Source organism: Heliangelus exortis, chromosome 2 (genome assembly GCF_036169615.1).
Source record: "Heliangelus exortis chromosome 2, bHelExo1.hap1, whole genome shotgun sequence".
In the NCBI taxonomy this organism is placed as follows: Eukaryota; Metazoa; Chordata; class Aves; order Apodiformes; family Trochilidae; genus Heliangelus; species Heliangelus exortis.
In genome coordinates this window covers 118,627,630-118,654,428 of record NC_092423.1, presented here as the reverse complement: position 1 = coordinate 118,654,428, position 26,799 = coordinate 118,627,630, and the positions used below count along the sequence as shown (strand labels likewise).

General features: G+C 39.4%; 1 protein-coding gene across 5 annotated transcripts in view; it reads left to right on the top strand.

Annotated features, from left to right (window-relative positions):
• The first annotated feature begins 4,005 nt into the window (after positions 1-4,005).
• Positions 4,006-26,799, top strand: part of EYA1 (EYA transcriptional coactivator and phosphatase 1) — a 151,831-nt gene continuing 129,037 nt past the window's right edge. For all 5 annotated transcript variants that reach the window (XM_071737770.1, XM_071737769.1, XM_071737768.1 and 2 more), the window contains exon 1: positions 4,006-4,109. In XM_071737770.1, the coding sequence (XP_071593871.1) occupies positions 4,077-4,109 (33 nt within the window). In that variant the 5' untranslated portion in view covers positions 4,006-4,076. The remainder of the gene's footprint in view (positions 4,110-26,799) is intronic.

Genomic DNA, 26,799 nt, shown 5'->3' with positions numbered 1-26,799 from the left:
CAGGTCCTACACATCTGGGCACTTAATCCTTTGTATGGGTGTCCCTGAGGCTCACTGGAAGGCAGGCTGAATCAGAGGTGGTCTTCAGTTGGAGTGCTGAATTAATTGCTTATAAAGCTGCTGAAAGATCCCAACTAAATTTACATTTCTTAAAAATATCTTTCTCTCTTCTGTTTTATTTCTTTCCTCTTTTTTTTTTTTTCTTTTCTTTTTTTGGTTTTTAGCTGTTAAACTTGGCAAGTTTCTTCCCTAGCATTTGGAAATAATTGTTTTCTAAATGCTACCCAGGTTATCTGCCAAATTTAACACCTTAAAAGGAAGCAGGAGGTGGGGAACGAGAGACCTACCTGGGAATGGAGTGAATGTTGTGAGTCTTTACCAAGTGCTAACAGGGAAATTACCCAAGTATAGCACCTAAAATGAAAACCATCAAGTTCCCAGACATTAACCGTGAAATATCACACGTTATCATCTACATGTTTAAACAGAGACCCTCTCGTCCAGCCTCATAACTTCTTTCTTTCTTTCCTTACCAAATGATAAAGCATGTGTGGATTTTATGTGTGGTGGTTTGTTTTTTTTTTTTGTCTTCTAGCCTATGGTTTGGGGAGATTCAATTTTGTCTCGGTGTTGTAAGAAAATCAGTCTAGCAAACTTTTTTTTTTTCCCCTCTTCTAAAAAAATAAAACCATAAAAGAGCAAAGCAGTATCCACCAATACACTAAACATGACCTTTTCTTGGAGACGTTGCAATGGTGTAGTCAGCCAGGAGGCCATAAGTTAGAATGGATTTACTGGTGGTACAGGAACAGGAAAAAAGGTTTAATCCCTTCTCCCTGGTGATGGAAAGGGGAAGGTAGCCCAAAGTATTGTTGTGTTTCTGCTGGTTTTGATCATGGCAAACTTTTATGGGGGTTGCTGCAGCTGAACGGATGTTTTAGAAGCCCTGGGACAGCTCTTGAGATACATCTGTTGGTGGCAGAGTAGGGTTTACATGGGAAATGCAAAACAGCTCAGCAAACATAAGAAATCAGATTCCTTGTCCTTAAATGTTGGTGTCTCTAAGAGCTGAGGATCAACTACGCCAGCTGCTTTTTGATCACCCTTAGGTTCAGTGCTGTCTGGTACCTTCCAGCCCTAAGAGATTATTACAGTGTCACTGAGTGCATTTAACATCTGCTTCCTGTGCAGTCCACTCCTGGCTTTTGTCAGGTTTTCAGGTGGGTGCTCAGACAGGGGCTGACACAACAAGGAGCTTAGGAAAGCTCCTGGCCACCTCCGGTGCCTGTCTGGGGAGAGGTTGGCAACCACCCATGCTCAGGTCCATGTGTGCAGGGAAAATTGCAGAGTGTTGGGTAACATTTCAGAAAGAAGGGAATAAAATCCTCCCCCAAATCACTTTCTGTACCTCTTTACTCTTTGTGGGTTTTTGTTTGGTTGTGTGGTTTTTTTTTATTTCCCTTTAAAATGGTAATAGCTGTTTGGAAAAGGGTACCGTGCCTGCTACATGGTACTTCTTTAGCTGGTGGACATCATGTTTTTAATAGTATTTAACAAAGCAAATGACTTCAGAAGTAGTAGAGACAAATAAAAGGGGATAAGTACTTTCATGACTTCCCTTCAATTTAGATCCTGTCTTTGTCAATAATTTGAGGCATTTTCCCTCATATTCAATGGCATATTTTGCATATAACAACTTCTCTGTAATAGATACTCCGTGTAATGTAGATGTAATTTTTGATATGCTAGCAACTCCAGGGAATTTAATTAGTTTTCATAAAGCTTTACTAAAAGTTAAAAATAACCTAGGATGACAATTATAATAAGGATAATTAAGTCTCTCTTTTTTTAAAGTTGCATTTTTCCAAATTAAGATTACTTAATGACGCTGTAAATCAGCTGTTCTGTAGCCCTCATGTTACTTCTAGCTTGATTCTGCTGCCAAAGGTCTCTGGTGTGTGCTGAGAAAGACAAGTCTGTGCCTCTACTAGTGTGTGTGTGTGTGTGTATATATATAGGACCTTTTCTTAAATCTCTTTTGCAGTGACTTGGAGGGGAGAATATGTCAGAGCAGAATAGGCAGTAGTGGGCTCTTGTGACACTGGTGTGTTATCGGAACCTCCCCCAAAGAGAGAAAATGTTTGCTGCAGCAGTTTCTGCAAGCTAGGTCACCTAATTATGGTTGAACTATGGTATACACTAAAACATATATGCTTTTTCCTTATGGGCTTTAATAGAAAATGCTTTTCAAATGTAGATGATTACCAGTCTTGGTAAAATTTTCTTTCCATTAGTAAAGAGAGCACTGCTGATCTGAAAAGCTGTCAGGTCATCCACATACCAGCATTACATCAATTGACTTCTGAATATTTTTCCATTAGAAAAGCCTTCATTTTATTCCCTTGCTGAAGTGGCAGACTTTCAGCTTGTGTGGTTTTTCCATTTATTGAATTTTGCAATAAAAGAGTTTTTTGAAACAGATGTCAGTCATTGCTTAGTAGTGGGTCATTGTGAGAGAACTGTATTCTTCTGCTCTTTGCTATTTTTTTTTTTTGAGTTAGGAGAAATTCTTGCCCTTCCCCTCCCTAACTTTAATTGTCACTTTTTAAAGCCTTGAATCATTTTCTAACCTATAATCTGCTGTCAGAACAAATATGAGCACCAAACCCAGAGAAATATTTCAGATTGGCCATTGTTCTCAGCAGGAGCAGGGCTGGATTTGATCTCTCAATTGTGAAACAGAAATAAAGGAGTGGATGCATTACAGAAGCATGGTTCCTATTAGCATCTTCCTTAGGGTGTGGAGTGGACCTGTTAACACTTTCTTAATGTTTAGATTTTATAGAAGTAGCTGAGAGCGTGTAATGAGTGGTGTCTAGTGTGGATTTATTGTGCATGGAACAACTGGCCCTGAAGGGATTTTTTGGTTTCCCTTGCAAGAATCCCATTCAGGTAGAAAGATGCAGAATAAGAATTTTTGATCCTGAGCCTAAAATATACATGTTTCTTACACAGAGTGATTTTAGGACAAATTGAATATCTTCAGACCACTGGATCTTCTCTTGTTACCAATAAGCAAAGTGCTAATCATACTTCTGTGTGTATAAGGTATCTCTGTCCATATGCATATGCATATACATATATATACACTTTAAAAAATCAGTTTTACACTTTTATTATTCTCTAGCAAACTGCATTTTCCCCATGTTATAAAAAAAAAAAAAAGCCAGTTTTTCTAGTGAGGATTTTAGTTGGATTTGTTTGAATTACTTGCATGATTAATTTTAAATTTTAAGTAGATCACAGCATTTTGTTCTAAAGAAAAATTGTCTCTGTAAGGAAACCAAATTTTTAATTGATGTCTGTTTGTGGGGGTAAGCCTCTGTTAATTCATCTCAGTGCTTCACTGTTATTTTTAACATCAAAGAACACCATTTCCAAAGGTGAGAGAACACAAAGCATCCCATATTGTTAATTTAGAAGGGCTAAGACTGTGACCTAATGTAAACTTGAAGAGATTTAGTATAAGAATATCTTTCGCTTCAGGGCAACGTCTTGAAAACTTCGTGGATTTTCTTTTTTATCCTGGCTCAATCTACAATCATATTTCTTTGTTATTATTTCCTCTTAGCATTAAAGTAAAATTGACACTGATAGATATCAGGGAGAGGCTGAACTTTACAAAAAAAAAAAAAAAAAAAAAAAAAAGATGGGTTGTTGGCACAAAAATAGCAGTGGTGGAAGAGTTTCTGGCTGCTTTTTATTCGCCTGCCGACAGCGCGCACAACGGGGCTCTCGCTGCCTGCTTTTGCCTCGTGTGGATTTGCAATAAACAGCTCAGCTATGTATTTATTTTCAAGATTAATTCAAGTCATTCAAAGATTACTGCTCCCAACTTGTGAATACTTGTTAGTGAATGGAGAGTTGCAGATGTAAAGATCAGCTCTTCGTTTCACGCCAGCAAAATTAATATGGCAATGTGGTGCTGTCTTTTCCACAGGTGTGTGTGTGTGCACTAGGACAGTCTGAGCCTCACGGGATCTAATAGCCCATATATAACTGGGAAGAAATCTTCAATGGAAAACCCCCAGGGAATAAATGGGAAGTCTGTAAGTAAACAACTTGTCAGTCCTGAGGAGAAAAAAAAAAAATAAAATAAATTACAGCTTTGAAAGTGGTAATTATTTTTGTTGCATCTGAATGGCTGGGAAGTTTTAGAATGCTACACGCACTTCTAGTGATTGGAAGCAGTGAATGATGGAATTCATTGGGAGGTGGAGGCTTGTGCTAAAGCTATGGAAAATAAGTAGAGATTTAAATATATTTGCCTTCACTGATTTGTATTACAAAATGATGGTTGTTGCTTTCTCTAAGAGATATTTGGTTTACTGCATTTATATTTTTAACATTTTGAACTGCGAGGGATTTTCATCCCATTATTTGAAGGTACTTTGCTTTGCCTGTGAGAATATATACAAGTATTGCTTCTGGGAGGAGCTTGTGTTTCTTAAAAAATAACCTTTATCACCATTGTCGTTTCTTATAAATGCCTGTTTATAAAGTCACAAGAGTAAGAAATTTTGCAAAGTATCAGACATTATAATAATTTTAAAAAATAACTATCTTATGCACAGTCAAGTGATAAATGTGTGTTATGGATTTGTTAGTTTGTGGTATCATTCTTGACACTCAGTGAACATCAAAATGCTACATAAATGTTTTTATTCTGGATTGTTTTAACAGAAGTGGTGCATGTTGAAGTTGCCTTTTTTATTTTACCAGTTGTGAAATAGACCCCAAACCTACTGTTTAGTAAGTCTGATTGGATTTGTTTCCTACATTTTTCCTGGTTTGCTTATTTTCTACATTTGACAATATTTTCTGTCATCACTCACTCTTCCCCTTGTACAGGCAGTTTTCCTGATGCTTGTATTAGTTTCTCACATAGCAACAGAAAGAACTGAGTTACTCAATAATACTCCTATTGCGTTGTGTGTTTTTGTTACACTTCTTGCCTAGTGTCATTTTTACTGTCTGCAGCCGTATGGCTTTGATTCTTTTCCAGTGTTCATTTGTTCCACAGCCTGTCTCTATGTGTACTTTTGGGTATTTATCCATTGCTGCTACAGCAATGTGTGAAAGGGACCAATTCACTCCGAGAGAAAAGGGGTGGCCATGGTTACTGACTGGTGCTAAACAGGGATGGTCCTCTTTCCAGTTGTAGTCCCAGAGCTTTCAGCACCATCCAAGCCCAGTCCTTGCTGTGTTTGGGATCAGACTTTCCTCTGTGCAGGAAAAGCCTTTCCCTGGTGCCATTGGGATTTTCAGTGGCTCCCACTGCAATGCTGCTTTTCTGTATGCCCAGCATAGCCTGGGCTTCGTGTACTGCAGTGGGTTTGTATCAAGTAATCGTATTCTGGAGCTTTATGTAATAACAAATGTAACTGTCACTTAACATAAGGAGTATTAAGGGAAATATTTGTTCACGGCTTGGCACCACCAGCACTCCTGTTGGGGTTATTCATTCCATTCCTTCTTTTCACCACTTTGTCCAGAGAGCCTGTCAAACAGTTCATCTGCTCAGAATTTCCCTTCACATTACCCAAGTGGGTGGTAGTCATGGACGCTATCAGGATTATCAAAATCTAAACCAGAAACTGCTGAATACACTTGCAGCATCAACAAGGATTTGGGCTTCTGTAGCAGCAAGGACTGGGCAGCCCAGTGGGATATGACACAGGGCAGAAGTGCCACTGTGGGGTGGGACTCTTCTGATTGCTGTGTCAATGGATAGGTTTGAAACTGGGGTAGTAAACTGGTGAATCAGATTCTGTAATTTAACCCTTTCTTTAATTAATTAATCATTGGACAGGCTGCTGCAATTCCAACAGCCAGCTGACCAACACAGAGTTTTCTTAAAAGCTGTAGTTGGAAAGCAAAATAGTCTCAGTGAAAATAAAGAAGATGGCATGGACACTGGTTTTGTTTATTCTGCTTTGTTTCTGTGAATACAAGAAAGAAAGAGAGGGTGAAGGCTAGATTAACACTCTACAATTGGAACACAGAAAACAAAAGCTCTTTGGGATTTAAGGTCCCAAACAGGTCTAGTGACTCCTAAAACCTGGTGGTAGTCCGTAGGAAAAGAGCAGAGCTTTCCTACAAACACCAGTTGAAATGTACTTTAATTTTGGACCTGGCCAGTGCAGCCTATGTTGAGGCAGCAATTTGTTTCATGTACATGTGAGTAAGGGAGGAGCTTTATTCAGCAGCTAGGAGTTGAAGGTATATAATATTTTAGGAAATGGAGCTAGATGGACAATAAAGGAAGAGGACAAAGGATGGTGAAAAAATTATAGCAGAGGAAGGAGAACAGAGGAATAGGTACTTTGCCTTTTTTTTCTTCTCAGCCACATGGTAATGCAGCCCATCAGTGTCAACATGCACAGAGGATACCATAATAAGTCTAGTTGGGTAATTTCTGCTCTCTGGCATGTTCATTGAGCTGAGGGAGGACCTTAGCATCTAAACACTTTAATCACCTTGGGAAATGATCATGGTACTGTCATATGTTTGGTTCATGTTCTGTAGGAACAGACCTGGATGCTATATATGCCCCTGCCTTTCTTTTACTGAGTGCCTGAGAAGGAAGCATAGCACACATGTGAGACTGGATACTCAGAGGATATCAGTTTATTGCCTGTAAAAGGCAGCAATGTTCAGTGTCTTTCTTTCCAAGACCAAAAAAGGCTTTGAAGCTTGTTTGCTAGTGATATACATTAAAGATGTTCTGGTTGCATTTTTTCAAGCTAAAACAAGAGTTTTGGAATCTTTATAAGCTATGGGTCATTTTTAATTTGCATCTCTATTTATAAATTAGTTGTTGATTTCAGCCCAATTTGTCAGTGAAGAGGAGATCTCAGTGATAAGCAGGGAGATGCTGTTGACTCTTGAAAGACAAGAGGCCTTGCAGAGGGATCTGGATAGATTAGAGCATTTGACAATGATTAATGGGATGAAATTCCACAAGTCCATATGCTGAATCCTGCATCTAGGACAGAGTGATGCTGGGCACAGGTATAGATTGGGAGAGGAGCAGCTGTAGAGCTGCCCTGCAGAAAGGGACCTGGGGTGCTGGTGACATCAGGCTCAATGTGAGTCAGCCACGTGCCCTGGCAGCCAAGAGGGCAAATCCCATCCTGGGATGCATCAAACACAGCACACAGCTACTCAAAAGAGGTGATCATCTTGCTCTATTCAGCACTGGTTTGGCCTCATCTTGAGGCTGTGTGCAGTTCTCAGTCCCACAGTTTTAGGAGGATGTGAAGGTAGTGATGGTTTCAGAGGAGAACAATAAAGCTGGTGAAAGGGCTGGAAGGAATGTCTCTTGAGGAGTGGCTGAGGAGAGGCTTGTCTAGTTTGGGGAAAAGGAGGCTGAGGGGCAATTTCATTGTTCTCTACAGCTTTCTGAGAAGAGGACATGGAGAGGGAGGTTCTGAGCTCTTCTCCCTGATATCCAGTGATAGGACTCATGGGAATGTTTCAAAGCTACATCAGGGGAGATTTAGATTGGACACGAGGAAGCATTTCTTTACCAAGAGGGTGGTCAGCCACTGGAACAGGCTTCCTAGAGAGGTGGTCAATGTGCCAAGCCTCTCAGTGTTTAAGAGGCATTTGGACAATTCCCTTAATAACATGCTTTTACTTTCAGCCATCCCTGAATTGGTCAGGCAGTTGGATGAGATGATTGTTGTAGGTCCTGTCCAACTGCAATAGTCCATTCTATTTTAAGTTTGTACAACTGGGATGCCTCAGTGACTGGGTTGTTTCAACTCAAAGACTGTCAAAATGTCATGCTGCTCATCTCCATACCTCTTCCTTTGATTGACTTTGGAGCAAAACCCAACAAAGTGATAGTATTTGGCTTGCTACTGAAATCTGCAGGGCTAATAAGTAGGCAACATATTTACACCTGATATATATTTAAACCCTGATTTTTTCCATCCCGATGAGTTTTTTCTGCCTTCCAGTCACTTGCAATGAGTCCCCCTGCTGACACCTACCTGATGAAAAATAACAAAACCAAACCACAACAAACACATCTTGTTTTAAATAGTATTGAAATGAAAAAGTCAGTTTTGATAGCAGAAGAATTCTGACTGTAAGGAAACTGCAAATGGGTCACATTACCTCTTATACCAAATTGATCTCAAAAAATTAATATAAGGTGATTGTGGCTTACATTTGTGGTAGGCTGAATTTCTATCAGTCCCAAAGGTGGCATTGGCATGAATGTGTTGCTCTAGAAACCCTCAAGATACAAACACTGATAATTGGAAGATTCTGGTGTGATGTGGCTGAGGTATATATACATCTGGATTAGAGGTACCTGGATAACAACATTTTTAAAAGTTCCAAAAGGGCATCGTAGAGGTAAGCAGCTATTTTATTTCTTTTAATTTGAGTGCTGATTTTTTAAAAATGCATATTTTACTTATTCATTTGCAAGATTCAGCACAAGGAAGTTTTCACAAATAAATATGAGCATGTTTTCAGCAATTACTGTACCCTCTGGGAATATTTTGGGGGAGTATTTCTTCCTCATCAGTCTCTCCTTGGTAGCAATGTTAGCTAAAATATTTTTCATTCCTACCCTGTCCAGGCTCATAGTTGGAAATTCCTATTGCAGAATCATGCACCAAGAAGTATTTTCAGCATTGAGTGCTTTTGATGATGAACTTTGTCCATCTGGAAAACACAGCAAAGACTCTGAGGCCCTCAGCAGTCAAGTTAGATCCAAACAGTGTGTGCCCAATGAGCCAAGAAAGGAGGTGCTCGTGGTCTGCTTCAGCAGTTAATCTTCTCCAATTCCCCCTGCAGCCCCCAAACCTCAGCTTTTGGTCAGCTCTCTGGGCAGCCTGGCTGCATACTTCCAACTTTTTTTCTCCTCCCTGCTTCTTGCTGGACACCGAGCTCCTCCTTACCCTGTGCCATGGTAGCAGAAAATGGCGCTCGCGCTGGAAATTCACCTCAAACTTCTGCTAATGGAAAGACTTGGAGCAAGGAGCTGGTTTCAGCAACAAAAAGCAGGGGTGGGGGTGGGGGTGGAAAAACCAAACCAAAAAACATCCAGCACCTGGCTGCAGCAAAATAATGAATTTTGCAGCAAACATGCGAGATTCTGTGGAATCTTGGAAAAACGCCAGGCTGTACGACCACAGAAATGCTGAGTCCATGGGGCCCAGAGAGAGATGGCTGGGGCAGTTCACATCTATCAGTCTTTGTTTCAAGCTCTTTCCAGTCTTACTGAAGCATCAGATTACACTCTTTTCACATTTTCAAGGTTATCTTCGCTACCAGAAGGGCTAGAAAGTTCATTTTGTTTCTAGGTGAGCTGGCATTTGGCAGCTTGGCTCCAGATGCCACCACTGTGGAGGTGGCACAGCCATGCCTGTGGGCATGGCTGGTGACAGCCAGAAGTGACCTCAGGGTTTCAACAATGTCATCAACAGCATGTTTGCTGTGCTGTCACACTACCCGATCGTCACTTTGGGGAACAAAGTCTATGAGGAAAATGGGTGAAGATACAAGTATTTTACTTTTGTTTGAAAACTCACAGCATCATCATCTGTGAAAATCATGTGCATTGGTGCTGCCTCAGTTTCTCTTGAAGGCTACCACAGCACGGTGCTCTCCTCTGCTTTCCCTTGCTATTCTGCAGAAAAGTGGAACATGCTTCCTTTTTGGAAAGCTTGGCAAGGCAATAACCAGCACACACCATGCAATTGCAATCTGTAACTGAGCCTATAAAATATTATAATCGCCCGCACCCTTCCCACTCCCCTTCCCCTCTCTATCTGGAATTGGTAGGATATTGGAAACATAAGCCACAAAAGCCACTTAGAACATTCGGTAAGTCAAAAATAATGAACAGCCGGAACTTGTTGATGTATTTAAATTCCCCAAATTGAAATTAGGTGCTGCTAGGCAGTCTATGGTAACTGCTCCATCAGTGACTATTAGTAGAATTTTTTGAAAAAGCTTCTGAAAATTGTAAGCTGCGTGTGGACAGTTTGAAGAGCATACCTTATACACTACAAACCATTCATTCAACTGGGGTTGCAGTAACACCACAGAGGAATTCTTTTTACTTAAAAAGTACTTTTCCTAATTGGTGGCAGAAAGCCTGCAGTGCCATAGGCAATGATGCTTGTAGCACTGACAGAAGTACTTCTACCCACAGCTTATAGTGCTGGACGTATTAATAAGTCTATGCAGAACCAGAGCTCATATTTTTCATGAGTATTTGTGATTTTCTGCCAAAAATTTTCTGATACCAGAACTAATCCCACTGCCAGTGTAACTCTTAATGTGCACATGCACATAGGCGCTGACCTTGCAGTCCTGGCTTTAGGAGCTGGGCAGAGACCTTGCAGGGATTTAGTTGGTGTCTGTCAACAGATACCATCACTGCTCTTAGCTACAAACCCTCTCTTCCTCGGGGAGCTGGGTCTTTGTCTTTTTTATGATGTGAGGCATTTTTGGATTGCCTTATAAAAAATGGATATATATATGGGTATATAAAAAATACACAATCTGGCTCCTTCCAGCCACTATGTTATGTGTGCTGTATACATACTGTTCTGCTTGAAGTCTCTTCTTGAAAGTCTTGATGAAGTTGTAGCTTAGCCCTTAACAGTAAAAAGCAAACTGCCAGTGAAGTTTATTTTCTTTTTTACAAGGTTTTCTGGACCATTGTTCCGCTTGAGGAGCCATGTTTGTTAGTTTTGGCTCTCTGACTTCTCTTCCTTAAGGATAAACTCTCCTTAGGCAGTTGTACAACTATGCACTAAAAGACTGCATAGCAGTTTATTCTCAGCCCAAGCTCCAGCAGAATTCAACTGTGTGACTTCCTGGCTTAAGCGGGGGTGCATCCGTAATGTAAATACCTACTTGATTTTGTGGAAAACCAGGAGGTTTTGTGTTTGTTCTTCTAAAAGATTCCTGCTGGAAGCTTAGCTTTAAAGTTGGCATCCAGCCTTCTCTGCTGTGACTCGGATACTGATCCGATTTTGTGCTCTCATGGACATTTTTATATTTTAAAATTTTTTAATTCAACATTAACTTTGCTTGCAAGCTGCAGAGCAGAATAAAATCGCATTACAAACATTGCAGTATTAGATTTTATCACCATTTATTTCTCCTTGTCTGCCCAGGGATTTCTACATGTTCGGTAGAACTAATTTGCAGTCAGACACTGAGGTCTTCTAGAAGGCCAGCAGGCTCCACAAACTAATTTATCCAAATAACCAATCCCTCCTAGGCCAACCGTAGAAGGACACCAAAATGGCCTAAGCAGGCAAAGCCCCCTTTTGAAGTCTGGAATGTTTTGACTGACTTGAAACAGGCGGCAGGAATGAAGGGATAATTTTCAGTGACCCATGGGACTTTTTTGCCATTTTCAAATATTAGGTAAAACAAAGAGAAATTGCTTGTTCTAATTTAGAAAGACTTAGCAATCCGGAAGGCAACCAGACTCAGAATTGAGTACTAAGGTATAGAGCTGAAGTTTACTCAGTGTACTGAGGGTTTGTGTCTGGGTGTATGGTATTTACACACTCAGACATACACACACCACTTTACTTATATATGCACATTCTTAAACTTGGTGGTTTTTTTGTTTTTTTTAATTTCACTTTTATAACCAAGCTTCATCACAGCATATATCCATGCAATATTAAATGAGCTACCTGAAACACTGTTCTGAAGTCCACACTGTTTTTTTTCTAACAATTATTTGTAGTTGGAAGGATGTGTTACTGCTGTTTCAAAAGCTGATAGATACTCGCTCAGATGTCAAGACTTCCATGCCTTACCTGTTTTATTGCACCCCCTGTCCCAATGCTCTGAGTAAATGTGGAAATTATAATAATTTTTTAACCGAGTTTTCTAGTCTAAAGTAGCCTTGCAGATGCAAAGGGAAAATATTTTGATCCATAGTTAAACCCACAATTTTCTATGAGCAGTACTAGTGAGAGACACAGTCTGAATATTTAGGAACAAAATTAAAACATTCATTAAAACATTAAAACATTAAAACATCTCTCTGACTTTTTTCCTTAAGGATAAACTCTCCTTAGGCAGTTGTACAACTATGCACTTCGTGTTCTGCTGCTTGAATGTGTAGAGCAATCTCAGGGATTTCAGCAACCTTTTAGAGACATTTGCTTGTAAATTTTGTCTCAAATTGACTGTGCCAATTTCTGTGGTAGGTCCAACCCCATATTTAGCAGCACTATTGACACAAAGACCAGCTTCATCCTCACGACATGGATTCACAGATAAGATGGAGCTTCTCAGCAGGAAGAGTGTTGTCTGCAAGGGGGAGTCACTAAGCCGGTAGGGAAGCTTCTGTACCCATGCTTAAAAGAAGTATATTTCCTTAAAAAAGTGTTTTGGCAAGGATATTGGCCACCCAACTCACCTGTTTCCTTCTGGCATCTTTGCAGTTCTTGGAATCTGTACAGATATAACACTCAAGTTTTATGGTAAATGCCATCTCCTGCATGCTCACGGTGAGAATACTGGGGGTCTGCAGAGCATTGCTGTGGGGCTCACCCATGTGTGTCCTGATAAATTCATGGATAGCAGTTTTAAGCTGGCACTTAAATCTCTGTGGTACTTGTTTGGGCCATAGCTATTGCTAGTATCACTCCTACATACACAGCAACTTAGTTTTGTTATTTTACATGGGATACTGAAATACAAGTTCCTCTTGATTCCAGATTTCTCTGAAATATCTGTGTGTAGCATTGTTCTGTGGTAATAGACAATTATGATAGAAAGACAAAAATCCTGTTGAAGTGCAGTTTTCAATCTTATATGTAATGACCTCCCATTAGTGGATTTCAGAAACATGATGTTTAAATTAATGCTTTTTTTGGTGTGAGTGTATATCTGTGTGTCTGTGTGCATGGAATGTATTAGATTAAATTAAGTTATGTCCCAGCTTTTACTTGAGGAATATAATTTTGTTAGTAGTTAATAATGTTAATGCCAAGATTTTCTCATATTATGTTTACATATATGGCTACAGTAAAATCAAATTATATTTGCGAGGAGTAAGATTAGTCAGTCAAAGACCTGTTTACAGCAGGAGAACTTAAAATTCAGAGTTTGTAGGAGAGAGATGCTTCTCTATTTCTGTCTGCCTTGCTGTAGCTGTGTTGTCTAGACTTTCCTGGAAGTCATAAACTCACTGGTCTTGTGGTCTGAACACATAGCACAGCAACAGAGCCTGTAGTGAGTAGGGAGGCTTTGTGGGGATTTCTCATCAATCACATAGAATTTGTCATTCTGACATTTTTGGCATTCGAAGCCTTATATTCTGTCACCAGCATTCACATAGGGTGAACTTTGCATTGTATCAACAATGCACCTATAGAGCTGTGCAGGGCAGCAGATGGGAGAAAATTTCTTCTCAGCTCCTGTGGTGATCAGCCCATACCCTGAAGCACAGGAGTTGATTATCCTGATTATAATTTACAGAGCTATAAATTTCGTTAATGGTCGTGAGTCAATGAATCAAATTGCTTGAAGATGATAACGAAAAAAATGCCACTTTTTTCCTCAGTCTGTTTTAAAAGGAGCAAGTAGGAGAGTAATTTCAGACACACTTTCACACTGCCCTTATGCACCAGCGTAATTTTAAAATATAAATTGTAGGATTGAGCAAAATGAATGGGGATTAAAAGAAGAGATAGCTTTTAGAGTAAGCAGTGTTTGGACACTTGTAGATTCAGGCATTTGCTCTTGCTGGATGTGTGATTAATACTGTAGATATTTTTAGGAAAGTAAGCATGATCTATTTTTTATTTTATTTTTATTCTTAATAATTGGACATATTCTTCATGTCTGACCATCCTTTTAGGCTTGTAAATAATTTAAAAGGTCTAAGAGTATCTCTATATTCAGAATCAACTAGTTAAATGCTTATATGCCTTGCTTTCACCTTCAGTTATTTACACATGACAAAAGAATCTAAATTTAGGGATGGCCCCTTTCACTTCTATTTTTCTACTCTAGTTTGAAGCCTTAGGGGTTTTGGGAAGAAGGTATATTTAGTGGCAGGCTGATAGATACATCAGATTTGTATCATTTGCAACAATTTTTTTGGCAGGGTAGAATGTATAAGATCTATGCTTTATTTTTCTCTGGTTTTAGTAAGTCATTGTAAAAGCAAAGTGGCTCATCAAGCAGTTTACATAGTGCAGACACTGCATAAATCCTTTGCTCAGTCCCTGAAAGGGCTGTATGCTGCCATTATACTTTCTATAAACAGAAGAGAAGCACACTGCCAAATCCTTGCAGCACTGGACACCAGCTCTTTCTGTTCTTAGCTTGTCTTGTTTATTGTTGCTCAAAGATTGTCTCATTTGCCAGGATTGCATCCGCTTTTAATTGTCAGGGGCAAAGAGTACCTTGCATTGCCTGGTAGCCGGACTCTCCATCTTCTCCATTTCTGCTCTGTCTGCAATTTTATATAAAATAATGGCATCTGATGAGTGCAATTAATTTGTCAGTATTTTGATCTGATGAAGGAGAGTTAAAGACAATAGCTACTCAGAAGGAAAGACTTTTGGGGCTGGAGAGGAAAACAGGAGCCTTGTATTACAGCTTGAAGAGCAGTTTGGATTTTCCCTGGCAAAGAGCAAGAGGTATGTAACTACCACTGCATTGGGTTAACCAGTATAACTGAGCTTGCTGGTCTTTTTCTGTCAAAGACCAGCAGCAAAGAGCAGTTTAAAGAGAGTAGGACAAATAGAGAAAATCCTGCTTGTGCTAGGGTGGAAATTATGTCCAAACCATTGAATTTAACACTGTCCTTGGTGAGCTTCCTTTCATTTGGGCAGGTTTATACTGTGAGCCTTTGTAGTGATGGGTTACATAAGTTAATTATGTATTTTCTGAGAAAGTCTTTTATGTCTTTTTACACTTGGTGCCTAATAAAAAAAGCAAAAACATAGGGGTGTGAAGTTTTCCTGACATGAGAAATAATGAATTGTCAATCTCTGTTCACTACCTGCAGAGTCATTCCTAATTCTGTAGACTTCTGTTGTTTTCACGGTGCCGAGGTGTCTGTTCCAGACTGAAGAGCCTTGTTTGTTCCTGAGGCTGGGGATGAGATTTGTGTGAGAGACTCAAGATGTGAGCACTCTTGTTTTATGATGTTTTCTGTTTTATTCTGTTTCCTTCCTAGTAATATTTAACATTATATCCATCCTTTTGACTGCCACTGGCAATTGAGCCAGTTTTTAGAAAATTACTGGCAGCAACTTCAAGACAATTTTCTTGGGAAGAGTAGATAATTTAGCACTTATCCTTGCCCAACCTTTGTTTGAGTTGCCTTTTTTTACCAACACAGAATTTCACTGGCTATTGTCACATGAGGTCACCAGGATGACAGTTTTACTTTGAGCTGGCCCGTGTAATTTACCAAATATATAAGGTTGCTGTTTGCCATCTTTCTAGGGTGTTTATGTTTAATAGAGCAGGTCGTTTTGGAATTCTTTTAGTAAGTTGGTGAAAACTACTCACTTGTTGGGTTCCATCCTTTAAATAGTAATTAGTGTCAGACCTTTTATTTTACCTTGTGACAAACTGTTTAAGAGCTTTTGGCTCGGGAGAGCTCTTCAGAAATCTAAATATACTGCATTAACCAAATCATCCTTATCCAAATAATCAGTAACTCCTTACAGAAATGCTAGTAATCTTGAAGTTGTGACTTCTTTTTACAAAGCCATGCTTTTTCTTCCCCATTACATCACATTTCCATATGCCTACCAATTATCTTGTTTATTATAGTAGCTATGATCATGCTTCCATTGTTTTAGAGCTCTTGGGTGAACTCTTGAGTCCGGGTGTTTTGTCCATCTTCATTTTTTCAGTCTGCCCCAAAATTTTGTCTGTTCATACTTTGGCTTAGAGCTGTCCAGGTCTTCTCTTCTTGCATAGTCTGTATCACGCAAATAATTGATTTGGCTTTACTGCAATGGTCTTGTCTTGACTGGACATTCCTTTATTACCACAGGCAAATGCTGTTTTTTCACAAGTTTTTAATGAAACTTTTGCATGAATCAGAGCCAATAACAAATATTTCTTCATAGTTTGTTTTTTTGTTCTGCATTGTCCTGGGTTTGCATTTGAATCCACCAAACATAAGCCTTTTCCCAGTTCAGGTGTTTAGCTCTAATGTATGGTGCTCAGTCTGTGTGATGTCTTTGGACCTTCAGCACCTGCTCAGGTGAAGCTTGAATCTTCTGCATCTCTGCACAGGTCAGCTAGTCCTATGTAGATGTTTAGGACATTTAAAATAGCACTAAAGGCTTTGAATGGGTATCACAGTTGCTTGCGGTGTCTTTATTTTTGTTAATCTTGTATCCTCCGATTTACTTTTTGTCATCTTGTGTCTTTTTGTGATCTTGTTATCTAGGAAGAGTATAGAGTGAATGTACTCTATGCAGATCCATTCACTTCTTCCAGTGTTGTTTGCTATTTTGTATATATAGATCCTTGGTTTAGTGAGATCTGTGGACCGTATAGATTATGTGTCAAAATACAAAACCAGAAGATGTGGGGGATGAATTGCATGTTGACTTCCAGGAGGAAGAGTTACAAAGCACAAGCTTCATAAGTTCCAAGATATTACATCTCTGAAGTCTATCTACCCTGCCAGCTCTCAGTACTGTGAGCATGTCTGGTAGCATACCTGAATGCATGCTTGCAATTTTGGAACCTCTTATTTTTTAGGAAATGAAAAAATATTGCTGGTACTAGAATGTAATAATTGACCTTATAATGGCTTTCATGAAGGGGCCTACAGAAAAGCTGGGGAGGGATTTTTACACGGGCATGTAGTGATAGGACAAGGGATAATGGTTTTAAGCTGAAACAGAGTAGATTTATTTTAGACATTAGGAAGACATTGTTTAGTGTGAAGGTGGTGAGATTATGGACCAGGTTGCCAAAAGAAGTTGTGAATGCCCCCTCCCTGGAAGTGTTCGAGGCCAGGCCAGATGGGGCTTTGAGCAGCCTGGTTTAGTGGGAGGTGTCCCTCCCTATGTAGGGTGGTTGGAACTAAATGGTCTTTAAGGTACCTTCCATCCCAAGCCATTCTGTGAATCTGTGATTCTATGGTTAATAACTTTTCCTGGTTTATATGCTAGAGGAGTCCAGTTATTCAAAGTTTTCCTCATGTAAGTTGATGTAAACACTTTTAAGTATTGGTCTAATTATTTTTTTGTTGTTCAGATGTATGTTTCAGTAAGTCATCTCCCACATGGTCTTACAAAAAAACGTAGACAGAAGCCTAGAAAAGTCTTTAGTTTATCTAAAATGCTCTTGAAAGATTTTGGAGATTTGGTTCCTGTGGGTGGCAGAGAGGGTGATGATGTCCCCTGCCCAGGCAGATGTTCTGCTGCTGCCTCCTTGCTGCTTTGAAACAGAAGGGTGAGCCCCACAGGAATGGGGCTTCTCTTTCTGTCAAAGCTAACCCAGCAACAGGATATTTTGAATATTTTGATAGTCGGAACACTTTGATATTTTGATATTTGCCCTGAGGCATTTCTAAACTCCCGGGATGAATAATTTTTTAAAATTTATCTTTCTGACTGTTTTGTTGAAGGTGAACTTCCCAAACTACATCAGGGAGAATTGGGTCACAAAACTCTGGTATGTAGACAGAGTTTTTGAAGCTATTTCCTAGCAGCATAAATAACCACGGAAATGAAGCTGCAAAGCAAACAAAGTATACTGTTTGTTATTATTTGAAACAACAGGTTCTCGTTATGAATCTCCCTTTTCTGTGTGAGATTTTCACGTTTGGGTTGTGGGTTGTTTTTTTTTTGTTCCTCAGAAGTGTTCCACATGAGACCAGAGCGTCCTGTGACCATGTGTAAAGCTTTTGTACTATGTGCCAATGACTGAGAACAGAACTTACTATCCCACAGTAACTTTTACAGTGGGAGGTTTTATAATCTGTGCAGTTGTGACAGTACAGCACTAGGGTGAGATCTGAGTAAAGCTTTTTGTTGTTAGACAGAGCTGTTTGAACAGTTAAGCTGAACAGATTGTCACCAAAAAGGACTCTCTTCTCCAGCTGAGAACTGAGGTGACAAAATTTTGATTTTCACACAATATGCAACACATTTGGTGTATGAGCTGAATAGCAGAGCTCATTACAGTGAATTGTAGAAGTGCTGATAAAGCTGTGATGAACTAAAGAGATAAACGAGGCAAGATTTGCAGGGGAAAAATATGTGGTTTTTTTATAAGATCAGAATGTTGGGATAAGAGTTTGGAAAAATAAAGTGAATTTATTTTCCCACTGAATTTATTCAGTTTAAAAAGAACAGCTTTGAAATTGGAACTATGTGAATTTATGCTGAATTGCATTTAATAGTTTTGACTGAAAAAACCCAGAAACTGGGAGTACTGTCATCAGTTGCACCTGGAGGAGATGGGATTCCACCCCCTCTTAGCTCTGCTCTCTGGTGAAGGTGCTTTGGGAGATATTGTCATGACTGACATTTTGGGTCAGAGCAGGGGGGTCACTGAGCACATTGCCCCTGCAAGCCAGAGTCCAACTCACTTGACTGCAGGTATTCAGGGGGAAAGGTTTGAGAGCAACCTGTTCCAGAGGAGCAAGAGGGAACATGCTCTCCTGGAGGAGCAGTTTGAGTCCCAGCTCTGATTAGGCAGAACTGGAGTCTAAACTCTGTTTTGCATTCTTTAGATTGTAGGACAGTCAAGGTGGTAAGAAAGACCTTCTCCAGCCATCTGCCTTGCTCCACCTCTTTCTTTTGTCACCTAATCCTTTTATTAAAAGCCCTTTCTCCAAAACATTCTTATCCCCCCTTACTAGTGAAAAATTCTGGAAACTTCTGATTTTTGGTTTTACTTGGGAGGGTTCGACAGACAGATAGGCTTGGGGAGAGTGTGGACATAAACCTCCAGCAAAACTCCATAATCACAGCTGTGTATTTTCCATTCTTTTTGGGACTCATATCTCACTGACCAAGAAAAGATGATGTTTGGAAATATTCCATGATTTATGCAATATTGTTTAAGGGCAATTATGGTGAAAGAATGCTCTGCTATTATTAAAAAATATGTAATATTATCCTTTTTATCTAAGGAAAGTTAAAAGACGTTCAGATAGGTGGCACAGAGAAAGGAAAGATAAAAGCTTTCTTTTAAAAAAAACAACTTGTAAGTTTATTTTATAGAAAGATATGATGGAAGAGCAACTGTTAGAGTTGTAAGCCTACCTTTTCTAAAAGCAGCTTCTGACAGCCAAATTACTTAGTGTAATTTTTGGGGAAAAAAAAAAATTCTCTTAATGTTTTTATGAAAAATATATGAAAAAATCAGTGCCCTTAATAAGTAAGACAGTGACTATATTTTCTTTTAGTTGAACAGGTGCACCAATTGAAGATTATCTTTACTACAGGGCTTTATTCTTGTGGTTAAAATCAGTAGTCTGTATGATCTATAGACCCTCAGGCCTCAGGTAGTTCAGCCATGGTGGCTTCAGTGTGCACTTGGAGCAAGTGCCTGCTGCAGTGTGGCTGGATAAATCCTAGAGCTTGGGACAGAAAAGAGCTGCATCACCATTCCTATCCACTGAGTAGCTGAGTTCCAAGCAACTTGAGTGCGAGTGCTTCTGCTCTTACCTAGTGCAGTGCTTTCCCTCTTCCACTTTATTTCTCATCTTTCCCATCTCTGTTGCCTTCTGTTCAAGAAAAAAGTGCCCTAATTAACCAGCATGGTTCCTTTTTCAAGTTGGTTGTGAATCCTTAAGCAGTAGAGCTGCTAAGAACTAAGCCTTACCTTGTATGGTAAGATCTGAGAATGGTTGGTAAGATCGGGAGTTCAACTTGGTCAATAAATCACAATTAAAAGTGTGCAGGAGATACAGAAGCTGTCTATATTTTACTTATGCTTCCCTCTCCTTCTGTGAGTATTTTATTTGCTTTATATTTAAGAATGGGACACTGGACATCAGCAATATGGCTTTTTTCTGCTTGATCCTAGATTTCTTAGAGAGAAGAGTTAATCCAATGACAGATTATTATGACACCACAGGAATATTTTATCCCTTTCTTGACCTCCCTCATGAAATATTTTGACATGTAGGTGGGAAGAGAGTAAGAAGTATTATCAGAAGGAAGCCTGTATGTAAAACCTTAATATTTTGAGAGTGTTAAGTGCTCCTCTTCATGAAAGGTTTAGACAGTCTGTGTAGGGATCACTGTTGTAGGGGGAGTAATGGCTTCTCTGTATTTGTAATGCCAGGGTGTATTGACTGCTTGTCAATACAGGTTCATGCTACAGCCTTTAACTCCCCAGTCCTCTGAGTCCATCAGATTTTCTGTATCTAACACAATTTCAAGAAACCTCCCATACAGAGCATGTCCATTCTCACCATGTTGAACAGCTGTTGTTCATATGTTATGGCTGGTGTGTCCATATGTTTGGTGTGCTGTGCAGGAGGAGGCTGTGGTGAGCAATCTGAAGGTAAGGAGGAAAGTGGGAATTGCCCTGTGTTTTGTAATACATGAGTGGGTAGTAAAATGCAGTGGATGATGAATCTGAACAGTAAGAGAGGCGAAGAAGTTTGCAAGAAAGAAGGATGAGTCATTTGCTTTCTCCTTTTACCTCCTGGATCCATCCTTTTACGTCCCAGTTCTTCTACTCACCTGCCTCTTCTAGCTTTTGACTTCTTGGCTTTATTTCACATGTATCACCACAGAACAGTCATCTTTCCCAGTTTAAGTTAGCACATGACCAAAGATCAGACCAGCTCATGCCTGAAAAGTTCTGTGTGGCTCTGAGCTTTCAAGACTTGTATGACCTGCCATAAAATTAAAAATGCATGTGAAACATTTTCCCAGAATGACTTGGAGAGGTATCAGTAGTACACCTATCTTCTTCTGATGAGTTTTGTGACTATTTGCTTACTTCAGACTACTGCCAGATTTACACGGATGCTTTTTAGGTCATCCTGACTCCTTTCCTTAAGCTCTGGTACACCTTTGGCTTTCTTCCCATTCACTTTCAGCTTGTGTGCTAATAATAATCTGTGCATCTCAGCTGTTTTTGTCGGAAGACCAGTGCTCCTTTGGGGATTTTAATTTTTTCCTTTTTTTCTGCATTCATCTTTCTCCAACCACTGATGTTTTGGGCCACTGTAGTTTCTAAGGCTAAGAAAACGTTATTCCTTCCAAAAGCATGCACAAGGCATTCAGCATTAGAGACAGCTGCTAGAAATAGAAGTCATGTCCTTCTTGGTTTTGCTGAGCAGTTGTGGGTAGTGTGTGTCAAACTGACTCATTGGTGGGAGACTTTAGGTAGTTGTTACTGTTGTCACCTAGAACAGGTTACAAATTTTCACCACACTTTTTGTTACAGATGGCATTTACTGTCACAGAATTCTTAGTATTTTTTCTTTTTTACGGGGTTTCTGGGCGAATGTTCCACGCTTAAGTTTTTTTAACCCCAAATCCTTTTGAGGAATTAGTTCAGAGGGTGTTATTATTCTGCCCAAAAGTCTTGTGGCCCACTGTGAAATCTTGAGAGTTAAATTGGTAACTCCAAGGGAACTGCCAGAAACAAGTGGTGCTGACAAGCCTGGTGTATTTTGTACTTTAACATTTGCTTTCTGCGAGACATTTATAGGTATAGAGGTAACATTTGAGAGAACTAAGTGCTAAGAAGGGTTACACAGGACCTGTGTAGGTCTGCCAACAAAAATAAACATGGCTGTGATGAAGTGTGTGACAGTGGTGTTAGCAGAGCTGTAGAAGCTCTTGCAGGGCTGCTAAACAAGTAGCATTAGGATCACAAACAAGCTGACTGGGGGGAGTGCAAGGGGCTGGGCTTCTGAACCAGGGCTTATCAGTGTTCTGCACAGCCTCTCAGTTTAATGCTTATAAAGGAGTTTTAAAACTTTGCTATGGTTAAAAGCCCTGAATCTGTCAAAATTGAAGGACTGTGTTAACAGACTGTAGCATCCAACGTGTGTAATCCAAAATCTTTGTTTGCCTGGTGTGCCCAAGCTGGTACTGGAGGTGTTGTCATTGCTCTGCTGGCACTTTGTAAAGATCTGAGACTTCACAGAGGAAGAAATTAAATTTCTCTGCTTTAGGATGTCCTGATTGGATATAATGTTTATGTGGCAAGAAAGGTTCTGTGATTAAGACATTGACCTGGCCTTAGCATTTATAAATTCTCTCCACAGCTGTCCTGCAAACTGCTTGTATGACTGCAGTGCTGCCACTTAGTCTGTCTCTGCAAAATGGGACAGTAATGCTTTCCCTCTCATCATAATAGCTAATTAATTTCAGCTCATTGTAGTAAACTTGTGTTATACATAGAAGCTGCAGTAAGCACTGTGTCTTGCAGTCCTGAATATTAAATTTGTGTTTCCTTTTGAAAGTCAAGTGAGAGGGTGCCAGACATGAAAGCTGAACTGCACTTTGCTTTCAGTAATGAAAATGATGAGGCTTAAAATATTATTTCTATGAACATGTGTAGACACTGTCTGTGTAGACACTTGCAGCAACTGTATTCTAGTGGGCAAACTCAAACCACACAGGGACTGACCCCTGTGCTTTTGGAGTGATAAAGATCTGAAGTCTAGGTTTGAATGCTGTATAATCTGTCCCTGTGGGTGGAGTGGGAGTTATGTGTGCACTGCTAAAGCCCAGGTTTGGTCTAGAATTTTCTCCTGCAATCTGTAAAAGCAGTGATTTTTGCTAAAAACGTTTCTGTGTGTGGTTTCTTCCCCTTTGTGAGCGCACACACATTTTACTGTGACTGATACAGTCTATGAAAAAAAATGGTATTATTTTCAACTATATAATTTCTAGAACAATTATTTAGTATAGCAGACTTAGACATTTTAAAATATTGAACACCTTTTTAAATTACACTTTTCAATGCTTTTACATTCTTGTTCTAATCTGGTCAAAATATAGCATAACAATATTTTATGATAACATTGCAGAATATGTTTATTAGTTTTTAGTCTATTGCATAGTGGCTTTCTTAACTAATACAAAGTGGGACTGAGAGGCAAGTGGAGGAAATGTCAGGTTAAATAAAGAAAATGTTAAATTTGCTTATTAGGTCTTTTTAAAATAGAACAAAGTAAACTTACTTTTAGATATCTGCAGTTGCTAATGTGCACAGATGATAGTACATGAACAGAGGGCTACGTGATGGAATTTTAATAGTAGCAAGGTACTATTATCTTGTAGCTTGATGAGTTTTTAACCACTGCAAATTTTAGAACAAGTATTTCAAAATTATAAATAAAAATGTAGTTGCCACATGCATTTCTTATATTCGTTTTATATTTAGCTGTAGTTCCTCTATTAATCTTTGTTTCAAACATTAAATGCTTTCCTCATGGCAGCTGTCCATTCACTTGTACCAGGACTGGCATGTTAAATTCAAAGTGGAATGTCATGGAGAATGTAGATAATATATTTAGTTCCTGTCAGCAGACAGCACAAGGCACCAGGGCGTCTCGTTCTCAGAGGGAGAAGCCAGAGACTTTCACTGCAGTGTTCACCTTCACTTAATATAATTTGTGGTTGCTTAAGTGTTATTCAAGGCTACTTTTTTTACTGTGATCTTCAGTGTTATGAGTCCCTGAAAGAAATGTTTTAAACAAAATAATTTTAAAAGCAGTGTCAGAGATAATATATATAATAATACAGGTTTGTTTATCTGTGCTTTTATACGTGCATGGCAAAATCTCAGTTGTAGCTGGAGTGGATGGAGGAGAACTCTGGGTCTGAATGATGAGAAGCAAGCCATTTTAAAAGAAATTATGGAAGCTTATAGAAGAGAAAACTTTCCCAAGAGCATAGTGAAAGGCTTAATCCATATTTCTAGAAAATTGCAGCTGTCAGGCTTTCTTTTATTACCCTAGCAAAATGCTGTGTCAGGTGTTACAAAGAAGTTTGGCCACGCATTTAGAAAATTAATAGCTTCCTTGCATCAGATGTGTTAAATAGAAACATGTCTGCTTGTGTAGACAGTTGTTGTATTTTGATGTTCTTATTGAAAGTTATTTCTTTTATTGTATAATTTATGTTCAGTAATTAAGCTATGAAGAAAGAGACATTTTGTTGGAACACTGATCTTCCTGCACATAAAAACCATTTATAGGATTGGACCAAGGTTTGCTATGCCAGTTTTGATGCATATAATGTCAGGTACCCCTGAGAGCAGTTGCCATTCAGTCTCAGTGAATAGCAAATTTGCTGGGAAAAAAAAATAGTATTGACAAACTGGTTTGTATCCCTGATAAATTGTGTTCCATTTTTCCAAACAACAAAGTGACAGTCAGGAGAAGGATATTACAATGATACTCTTGAGTTTCAGTAAATTCTGACTTTTCTAAATGGGCTTTCCAGCTTCCCTGTCCTTTCATCTAGCCATAGGTTACTACTTAAATTAACAGTTTAAACCTTAGATTTTGTAGGGTTGATTTCTTCATTCTGTGTTGTAATTAGCATGCTAGAAACTGGTGCTGCACTTCTCTTATGGTGATTTTTTTCCCCCTTGCATGTAGTTTCTCGTGTTGAACATGATGTTTGTTGTCTCTTATCCCATCAGTGCACACCTCCAAGAGGAATCAGACTTCATCTTCCCCTTAGCTTCCCACTAGGTAGCTGAGAAGAGCAATGGTTTTATATTAGCCTTCTCTTCTTCAGGCTGGTCACACCCAGTTCCTTCAACCTTTTCTTGTGCCCTCTAATCTTCTTCATAGCCTTCTGCTGTGCTCATTCTGGTATGGCAATGTCTCTGTTATATTGTGAAGTCCAAATCTAGACATGGTATGTCAGATGCAGTCTTTCAGGTGCCAAATAAAGGAGAAAAAGAATTTGCTCTAGTCTGCTACTTGCCATTTTGTTAGAAAGCTCCATTTACTTTTCCCTTTTTAACTTCTGCTGGCTCATGTTCAAATGCATCCTTTTCTGTAAATCTTTTCTACAGCCTGTGCTGTTGCATTGTGCTATTCTATCCAGGAATGGGATTTGGAATGTTCTTTTGCTGAACTCCATGAGGTTCCTGAAGGCCCATATTTACAGCCTATCCAGTCTCCTCTGATGAGCAGTAGTCCTGCCCTACCAGTTTCGGAGGGTAGCAAACTTGCAAATTTTGCAATCTACAGACTTGTTGATAGTACTCACCATCCATCTCCCAGCTTGTTAGTAGAGTTACTAAACAGTATTTGCCTTGTTACTAGTACCTGAGAGATGACACAGGCAACTAGCTGCCAACTGGCCTTCATATGGCTGCTCCCAAATCTTCAAGCCCAAAAATTCAGCTGATATTCCACCTGCTTTATGTTATACTTACTTCCCTGGAAGGACACTATGGGAGACTTGTGGACTTTTGTCCACAGAGCCAGTCCACATTTCATCATGAAGTCAATCAGGTCAGTTAAGCACAGGTTGCCCTTGCTAAATCAGTGCTGGCTGTTCCCAATTACATCCTTGTCCATCGTGTGCCTGGAGATGGCATTGAGAGAATTTGTTCCATAATCTTTCTGAAGACTGAGATTAGGCTGACTGGCCTGTATTCTCCTCCAGGCTCCTTGTTTTTCTTAAAGATGGTGCATTGTTTGCTCTTTTCTAGTCTTCTGGAACCTCCTCTCATAATTATGACCTCTCAAAGCTAGTCAGTGGTGCTGCTTTCCTAACTCAATCCCTCCACACTCAAGCCATGTGTCTATAATCACTTGTGAGTAATCTGTTCCTGCCTCCACCCTCTATGTACTTCATTTTTGTGTTTGAGTGCCATTGGGAGTGTCTTGTTCAGCCAAACTGGACTTCTGCCCTTCCTGTTCAGATTCCTACACACTGGAAAGGGCAATGCTTTGGGAGGTTGTCACTGAGGGTCAACCAGCATTCCTGGGCTCCTCTACCCTCATGGTATCCTGCCAAGCAGGTCCCATCTGCTCTTCTGAAGGATAAAATTTGGATAGATGAGAGAGTGGGTCTCAGCTGTAGTCAGTAGGATGAGTGGGTTCATGATCACAGGGGCTGGCTTCTCTCTGTTGAACAGGTCAGAAGAGAAGGGAGAGGATGTAGATCTGGTCATGAAGAGAGCAGCTTTTGTGAGGGAATATGAAGAGGAAGAAACAGGTACACAACTTCCATTGAGGACTAATTGGTGAGAAAAGAGCTGCTAAATGGTGCTAGCTATTGATGTTAGCAAGATAAATTTTAGAGCTGTGATTTAGGCAGTCCAAACATGCAGAAGGTGGTTGCTACAAAGAGCAAATGGAATTTGTGATGTTTTGGAGAAGTCTTTTAGCACTGGAATCTTACATATCAAATCCAAAAAAACCAATAATGAATGAAAGATTGGGAAAAAGTTATTCCCTCCCTTGTCCGCTTTCTTCAGAATAACTTGTTTTGTAATACACTGGAAATACACAAATGTATAAGGCTGTTATTAAACTTCATGAAACTCAGAGGTAATTGCATATTATGTAACAGTAGCTTATTTTGTCATTGTTCATTTCCTTACACGATGGCATAGTAGATCCAAACATCAGTTAATATTTCTAATGTATCCATACTTCATTGACATTACAAAACCCCTTAAAAATAAAAAAAGCCAATAGTGCATAGGTATTATTATGCTTCTTCTATTTCTGGAATAATATGTATATGATTTTTCCTCACTTATGAAGAAAATGTGATGCTGAATCCAAAT